At 38.1% G+C, this 9,383-nt stretch overlaps 1 protein-coding gene across 3 annotated transcripts in view; it reads right to left on the bottom strand.

The window, feature by feature from the left end:
* kif26ab (kinesin family member 26Ab) overlaps positions 1-3,468 on the bottom strand; it is a 108,012-nt gene extending 104,544 nt beyond the window's left edge. Inside the window, exons 1-2 of one of the 3 annotated variants that reach the window (XM_051133175.1) lie at positions 2,933-3,468; positions 723-959 (exon numbers count right to left, since the gene is read on the bottom strand). In XM_051133175.1, the coding sequence (XP_050989132.1) occupies positions 723-959; positions 2,933-3,067 (372 nt within the window). In that variant the 5' untranslated portion in view covers positions 3,068-3,468. Of the gene's footprint in view, positions 1-722; positions 960-1,208; positions 1,471-2,932 lie in introns of those variants that run through there. The other 2 variants (XM_051133176.1, XM_051133177.1) reach the window with 2 other exon arrangements.
* Positions 3,469-9,383: the final 5,915 nt, after the last annotated feature.

Raw genomic sequence — 9,383 nt, forward strand, 5'->3', positions numbered from 1 at the left:
TCACTTTCTGCATTGGCAAGCATAGGAGCACATCATGCCACACAGCTGAGCTTCTCACATCTCACTCCAACCATCCCACTCAAGGCTTGATGAGGTTTCATCACTGTTTTGACCATAAACCAGACATCCAGCAATCAGCATTTTGTGTCTAAGCCATGGCCACACTTTTATCCAAGCCTAAATGCATTTCAGACTGAATATGACTTCAATGCTCTAAAGTGCAACAAAGCCTATAGTTTGAAAAAGAGGTCACTGAAATATTTACTCTCTGTGCGGGTATAGTAAAAAGACTAACCTTTTGATGAGTTGGTGAACTTTGTGAATAGGAGCCTGAATGGGATATCAGTTTTCTGATAAGGGAGTCGTAAAACTACAAAGACGGCTTATTTGTGTCAACTTTTCATCAGATCATAAGATTTTACACAAAATGGCTTTTAAGAGGCATTCAATGCATTGCATGTGTTTTATGTGACGCTTTCACAATGCTTTGAAAAGAACAGAGTGACAGAATGAAACAAGGCTCAAGTGAAAGTCAAGTGCTTCTTGAAACTAACAAAAGATTCTTAGTCATGCAATACTGCAGGAGTCAAAACCGTTTCTTGAAAGATAACATTATTAGGCTAAATAAGTACTACAAATAGCTAAGCAACTGATCTCCCCTGATCTTGGAAGTGTTTGTTTATGTTGCAAATGCATTGAAATATTGTTTCTCACTCACTGACCTTAAAGGAAGCAGGGTCGGACAGAGCGAGGGCTTGTCTCCTCAGTTCAGCTATAGTCATCTGACACTGCTTGCACAGATCTGGCTTAGTCTCATCCCTGTCGGATTCAGAGACGCTCACGGCTCCTGCGCCTTCAGGTGGTGGTCTGCTGGCACACCTTTCCTCCTCCGCTGACAGTCTCTTCCTCGGGCTCAGCTCAAGTGAGAGTGAAGACTCTCCACTCGAACAGCCTTCCACCTTTATGAAAGACAACAAAATTAGGATGCAGAAAGACCTTAATCTATTCAACATCTGTCAAAAACTTCCACATTACAGTAAACTGCATATTACTATTTGTTTATTATATAAACAACAATTCGGTGTAGTTTACTAAATATTTAAAAACAAATACATGTAACACAAAACTCAAACTTTCTAAACGTGTTGCAAGTTACACAGTCACAATGCACAAACAGCAAGCTTGGGAATTCAAAAAAAAACACTAACTTCTCAGAATCAGCTGTTTATTAGAGGACTTACAGTTGACCGACTGATCTGGAACGCTCCTTGCGCATTCCCCTGTGTTAAATCCATCATCTCGGTGTAAATGATCAAAACGCGGACATCTAGTGCACGTTATTGCGTTTCTATTTATCTACACACATTGATTAGGAACACAGTTCATGGAGAGTCAGTGGGAGCGCAAAGGAAAAAGCATAACTCAGTTCCCGTAAAGTTTTGCTTTGCTTTAGTTCCATGACGACGCGCGTTCGCGGGAGTGAAGTTTGACTGCTGTCAATGTGCGCGGCTCGGTCACTTGGTTGGAGGGGTGGAGCTGAGCATTCAGTAGCTATTCAAACACTGATATGCTGGTTCAGAAAGTTTAGACTGCGTTTGCACAAACAAAAAGTGAAAACAAAGTCGATTTCAACGAATTAGCACACTCACAATTTAATAAACGGTGTGTTTTGTGATAACGCGTGCGCGTCGAAGAACTAAGTAAATCGTGTGACCTAATCAAAAAATGGTCAAACTGTTTAAAATCTTCAAACTGCATGATGTCCAGTGGTTCTTAATGAAAAACTTGTATTATTGTAAGTAACAGCCTGTACACTCACATTTTCAATATTTGTATATCTGATATTTAAAAATAAATAAATAAATAAATTAACAGATGAATGACAAAACATTCTAACATAAATTACGTCATCTTTTATGTTACAGTTCACTTGTGTCCACTGTGAGAATACGGATCTGTTGGAGTCTTTTGCTTATTACTCTGGCGCCACCCTCTGGTATTTAACTGCACCTTACAAACCTCTCGGTTTGCGATAAATTGTGGGAATGTTTGAATATTTAATTACTCATCTCTAAATATTTTATGTTGATAATGTGTATGCTGGGATCACGTGACATTAAACTGCAACCCAAATACTGTCAATCTCCCGCCTCAAATGAAAAAGAAAACCCCTCAGTCAGTCCTTTGTCTGTGACAGCGCAACTAGTCCAATAAACCATCAATAACGGACCGTTTAACGCGGGTGAGGAAAACTGCCATATCTGCTGACAGGAATTTGCCTTTTTGTGATCGTCTATAATGTTTGTAGCCTATAGACTCATAACTTAATCTCTAACATTCTGTTTCAGAACCTTACTTAAACATTATTGTGTGTTTTGTGTACCTTAATAGTGATTTATTAACGCATCAGAGTGATGGTGTTTTGTCTTTAAGTCGTTCTTATTTTCACGTTTTAAACGTAAAGCTGCAACCAGGCTGTAATATATATTTATATATAGCTGAGTTGATTTGCCGAAATCTTGTGATCGCTGAAAAACTTTAAGTCTAGCACAAAGTTCACTGTCGGATGGAGAAAAAGAAAAAAAAAAAAATATATATATATATATATATATATATATATATATATATATATATATATATATATATATTTTTTTTTTTAAATGACGAGCTAGATCTGAGATACTTATTGAACTGTAATGTAGTGCATTTTGGATGTTTTAGGTAAGTTGCTAAAAGCGCAAGTAATGGGGATGATGAGAGCTGTTCGTGGTGCTGAAATGAAACCAACGAAAACTTGCTATTCTTATTTGCGAACCCAAAATAGCATAGCCTTTAAATAGCACAATAAGTTCTTTTAAGTGAAAAGAAAACCACGTGGAGACTATTGAGCTCTAAATGAGTCAACTTGTGGAGTCTTTTGTCAGCGGCTTACCTTGGCTTTTCGCTTTAACAGATGACTAGTAAATCCAAAAATTATGTCAGCGTCCACGAAAAACGTCCCCAAGTCAATCAGACCTGGCTTCTGCTTGTCTGACCCAGATGACCCGTTAGAGTTTTGTAAATCCATTGTGCAGCTGTGGGTATATTTCCTCGCCCAGCTTACAGCAAACGTGAAGAAGTCATCGCAGCGCGCTGGAGTTCCGAGTCATTTTACAGATGGATCTTTTTGATTCCAAAGCAGTGTCATGGTCTTATCCAGAGGTTCCCTCTCAGGTAGATCCAACTGTTGACTCATTTAGATCATCTGGTATCTGTTCCAAATTACTTGCCGCTTATAAAATCATACATCCAAACTGTGACACTCGTCAAAGCACGCAAAAACCCCATACAATCCATGAATGATCCATGCGCTCCTGCCATACATCCTTGTGGGATAGGCTGTCCACGCCTTGTCTTGTCTACACTGCAGGTCTAGGAGTGAATTCAGGCGAGCCTGTTGAGGAGACTACCTTGAACAACTCCACCTCTCTCTCTCTTTCTCTCTCTCTCTCTCTCTCTCTCTCTCTCTCCGGTCTGACATCCTCATGACTAGTGTGGTCGCTCTCTCACTTGATGCTCACCCAGTGTGCGCTGCTCTCTGCAATTCCTCGCTTGCGATGTGACGGACGTGCTTCATTTTTGAGTCGTAGTTACTTTTCAGAGCTATAGTTCAAAGACACTGCTTATTGCTTAAAGGAATAGTTCTCCTAAAATGAAAATTTCACCCTTAGGTCATGTTTATCTGAACAGGTTTTAAGAATTTAGCACTACATCTCTTGCTCATCAATAGATCCTCTGCAGTGAATGGGTGCCGTCAGAATGAGAGTCAGACAATCTGATAATCCAAGTGATCAACACGGCTCTAATGTCTTGTGAAGTGAAAAGTTGAGATGTTGTAAGAAATAAATCCATCATTATGACGTTTTTAACATAAACCCTCTAAAAATTGAGTCTTCTATCTAATAATATTGCTTCCAGTGAAAAAGTCATTTCGTCTGAATCTGGGGAGAAATATGCAACATTTACAAGCGAAAACATTCCAAACCCGTTCTAAATAAATATGTTGGTAGATTTTGATGTGAGAGGACACCAGATGATGCCTTTTCACTGGATGGAGTGAAATTATGGACTACTATTTTGGCCAGAAGCGACTTTAAAGCTAAAAAGCCCTATTATTAATTTGTTTCTTACAAACACACAGCTTTTTGCTTCACAAGACTATGGTTGATGGACTGGAGTCGTGTGGATTACTTTGTGGATTATTGTGATGTTTTTATCAGCTGTTTGGACTCTCATTCTGAGGGCACCCATTCGCTGCCAATGAACCATTAGTAAGCAAGTGATGTAATGCTAAATTTCTCAAAATCTGTTTCAATGAAGAAACAAACGTATATACATATTGGATGGCCTAAGTGTGAGTTAATTTCAGAAAATTTTCATTTTTAGGTAAACTATTTGTTTAAGACTTACCTAAAATCCATGTTATCTTCATGAGTGTTTTTAATGGGCCATAAAGTGTGTGCATGAGACAATATAATCTTAGATTTTAGTAGATAAACATAGATTTTATTAATTATTTAAACTGACAAATGCCATCTAAAAGTAGAATACTTGCCCTTATATTATTTTTCGTTTCAAGAAACTTTTGAAATTAATTTATTATATTTATTTATTTATTTATTTATTTACCAAATAAAATGTTTTTTATAGCGTTGTTGTGTGGCGATGAAAAGCTCATTTCAAACCGTATTATTATTTTTGAACGCCAGATCCTTCAACACCAAAGCGGATCCACCAAAAGGCTCCCTGGCGTGTGCTTTCTGAGCAGCCGAATGCAAAACCGTCCTGTTATTGAGCAGCTTAAATACGAAGCCTAATACGCTAGATAAAGTCAGTTATTTGCTGGGCTTTGAAAGCCGAACACAGGACATTACTGCCGCCCTCTTAATAAAAACTCTTATCTCGAGCATACAGAGGAGCATGCTGTAGATAAGCAGGCAGGCTTTATTGCAATAATATACTCGTTCCTGTAGACTGTCTTTTGAAGGAGCGCGGTTTTGTCGGTCCGATTAAAGGGAATTAGGCAGTTGACTGTTGACAAGTCTGATTGTGAATTGGAAGTGATATTGGCTCATCGACTTGGCCCAATATACAAAGTCGTAAGTTGCAGTGATAGCCAACGAGCGCAAGCAGTGTTTCAGATTAGTTTGGATGGCGAAGGGGGTCGCTCATGCATTAGTCCTTCAGGACCTCATGATTACAATCCATTGTAAAGGTGATTTACCACGTACACAAGCCTTTCTCTCAATCCCCTCTTCGGGAGAGCGAAGGGTCATCCCGACACGATGACGAAATTCCGCGGATCGGGTCTCACGGGAGCGCTGCTCGACATCTGCTGCCCTTGCGCATGTACGCAAATCGCTCCGGGCTCCTCATTAAGACTGTTGAAATATCTTCCACTCCGACTCAAAATACTGAGCTCCGCCAGTGGGGTGCAAGACGGAGCGTTTAGCAAATATTGCCGCTATTTAGGACGCGCTTCTGAGATCAAGAAGAAAGAAAACGACTAGCGCCTGAGAGGACACGGATAAACAGAATATGTGATTGGATTGAACGCTCATGAATAATTTATCAATAACAAAGGACAGCAAAATATGGTTCCACTGAACCATTCGACTGGAGCGAGTTTTTTTTTTTTTTTTTTTTTTTTTTTTTGAGTGAATTACGGGGAAGCCATAAGGCATAAACAACAACAACAACAAAAAAAAAAAAAAAAAAAAAAAAAAAAAAAAAAAAAAAAACAGATCTTGAAAATTACACGTGGATATTGAAAATTACAAGTTTTAGTCAAAGTGCGTATTTTCAACTGGCATTAAAATTATACTAACAATTTTCTACAAAAGTCGCCTGATGTAGCCATATGTGACGCTGGACCACAAAACCAGTCTTAAGAAGCACGGGTATATTTTGTAGCAATAGCCAAAAATACATTGTATGGGTCTAAATTATAGATTTTTCTTTTATGCCCAAAATCATGAAGATATTAAGTAAAGCTAATGTTCCATGAATATTTTGGTAAATGTCCTACTGTAAATATATATAAAAAAAAACAATTTTGAACTTAATTTGGGCAACTTTAAAGGTGATTTTTTCAGTATTTTGATTTTTTTTTTTTTTTTTTTTTTTTTTTTTTTTGCATCCTCAGATTCGAGATATTCAAATACTTGTATCTAGGCCAAATATTGTCCTATTCTAACAATCCATACACCAATGGAAAGCTTATTTATTATTTATTATTTATTCAGTATGGATCATCTCAATTTCAAAAAACTGACCCTTTTGACTGGTTTTGTGGTCCATGGTCACATATAAGCCACCTGAGCGGTTTCTTAGAACATCTATCATAGTTATATTCTATATGTGACCCTGGACCACAAAACCAGTCTAAAGTAGCACCAGTATATTTGCCAGCCAAAAATACATTGTATGGGTCAAAATTATATATTTTTCTTTTATGCCAAAAATCATTAGGATATTAAGTAAACATCATGTTCCATGAAGATGCAGTAGTCACATTTGAAGTGGATCAAAAAAGTTCATTAAAGTTGTCCTAAGACAAGAACGGGTATTGTTTTGGTTTTAGGACAACTTTGATGAAAGGTTTTGATCGACTTCAAATGTTGACTAGTGTATTTTTATATTTTTTTGTAAATTTCCAAATGAAAATATATTAAAACGTCATTTTTGATAAGTAATATACATCGCTAGGAACTTCATTTGGACAACTTTAAGGGCGATTTTTTTTTTTTTTTTTTTTTTTTTTTTCACCATCAGATTCCAGATTTTCAAATAGCTGTATCTCAAATGTTGTCCTAACAAGCCATACATCAATGGCTTATTTTTTTATTCAGCTTTCAGATTATGTATAAATCTCAATTTCAAAAAATTGACCCTTGTGACTGGTTTTGTGGTCCAGGGTCACATATGTGCTGAAAAAAAAGATGTAGAAAAAATGTTAACTTAGAAATTGCTTGTAAATTCCACAAATAAATACAAAGAAATGGCAATAAAACATAAATTAAACATATAATCCTGACCCCCGCTCTACATTTTTACATCTCATTTTCACTCAGTTCAGTCCATGGATCTCTCTCCTTGCGAGCTGATGATCTGAATCAGATGTGTTAAATAAGGGAGAAATGCAAAATGTGCAGAGCGGGGAGAACCACTGGTGTAGCAGTTTGTTTAAAAAAAAAATAATTTGACGCTAGGGGCGCCAAAGGACTGGGGCAAATCTAAAATCAGCCTTGTTTCAGCTTGTCAAACTGGTCTCCCAGCTTGGCCAAGCTGGCGTTAAACTGGTTAGTCAGCTGGTCTCACAACCTGACCAGCTAAAGATGTTGTCAAAACCCTTCTAAAACCAGCATGCAAATCAACTAAAACCAGCCGTTTGTTTGTTTTAATGAATACGGTTAATTGTATAGTACTTTAGGCTATATAAAACTCGATTAAGTAAACTAGGATGTTATTTGATATTTTATCGTTTTGCTTTGTCTGTCGTGGATTATGGTTCTACTTTAATTTGCAATTCATGAGATATTTCTCCAGTCCCCCTCTACTGTGCCCCTGTTGATTACGGGACACATGCACAATCGATTTGTTCTTACACAGTTTGATGTGGGTGTTTGATGCACAGCTTGGAGTATGGTTTCGTCGGACTCTAATTAAAAGCAGGGTCACAGGTCGGTCTTTTGCTTGGTTAATGAACTGATGAAACTGTTGAGACGCGATAATTGTGACTATTGATTTGCATGACAGTTTGCACTCATCTGTGTTTGTTCGCTCTAGTCACGCCGGTGTCAAACCCTAAGACAAAATGCTCGATTTTAATACTTGGACAATTTAACTATGTAGTACACCGGGAGCAGCACAGACCGTCAGTGGTCCCCAAGAGAATTAGGAGGTTCAGCACCACGGACAGCACACCTCTGAAGACACACTACAGCAAGTGCTCAATCTAAAGGGGGTGAATTAACCTTCTGTTCAGTTTTGTGTATGTGTGTCCTGTTACAATGTAGCTATAGACAGTGAGAGAAGAAGCATGAAGCTGATTATTCTCTTGAACAGGCAAAATTAAAATACAAGTTCAGCAAGTAATTATAAGTCAGTATTTCCAGAAGGAAACACAAGGGGGCACAAGCAAGAAAGAAAATGAAAATGAATGAAAGAGCGGTTTTTAGATTTTAAATATTTTTAATGTGTATATATATATACACACACACACACACACACACACACACACATGCACATACACACACGCACACGCTACTTAAAAGGAATCTTAAAAGTTCCCACTAACTGCTAAACTGCTATGCAATAGCTCTGCTATAAGGACTAAAAATCATTCACACAATTAAAAACCATTCAGACAATTAAAACAGATTTTGGCATCATGCATAAGTCACACCTTTATGCAAGTGAGTCAACAGCATACACTTTACGCTATATTAGGCTACTAAAGCCACAAATACACAGCAAGTCTTCCGCATCTGCAACAAACAATACTTATTGTTATTCGTACTCTTTATAGCAATTTGTTATAATTATTAGTTTTAGTGGACAAACCGACGTCATAATCCAGCGACCCATCTCAAGTGTCTGACACCTGTTTAAAAAGCTAAGTTATTTTCATCTCATCATCGTCCAAGAACCAGCGACAGTGTCTCCCTGATCAAGTGGTCCTAAACATTTCACAATTTTGAGACAGAACTGTTGAACTGTTAAGAACCACTGCACCAGAGAGACCAAATAAAGCCCGCAGTAGGGAACCGATGACATCCAATCTGAAGCTGTCCATGATGTCCTGTGCAGTTGTAAGAGCGGTCGTTCACACAGTACGCGTTTCTTGAATTCAAACACAGCAGAACGGAGCGGAACGGAAAGACCCGAGACGTTTCTAGAAGCTGGACTACATTTAAACGCGACGCGCAAGGGGGAAAAAAAGACGCAAGGCCTAAAGACGCCAGTCTGACGCATGTGCGGGCATAGAAGAAGAAAAAAACAACAACTTTAGAGAAAGTATATCCTCTTTAAAAGAAACCTCTTAATAAAATGTATATTGAGGAGCATCTGGTTCACGTCAGGCGCATCTGACATAAGCGTTCCAAGACGAGAAACCACCGATTAAAAAAAAGAGTTCTTCTGGAACGGTCTTGGCTCGGCGATACACAACTTGGGTGTGCAGTAAGTCTTTTTATACTGTGTGTTGCGTGTACAATTTACACTGAGCTTTTCATTCAAACCAGAATGACGACTCTTCAGGTCCGACCGGCTTTTCTGGGTTCCTGGGCAAAAAGAACACTCGGCGCTACATTTTACTCTTCTGTTTTTATCTCATGCATGTA

The sequence above is a fragment of the Labeo rohita genome, chromosome 17 (assembly GCF_022985175.1).
Source record: "Labeo rohita strain BAU-BD-2019 chromosome 17, IGBB_LRoh.1.0, whole genome shotgun sequence".
Lineage (NCBI taxonomy): Eukaryota > Metazoa > Chordata > Actinopteri > Cypriniformes > Cyprinidae > Labeo > Labeo rohita.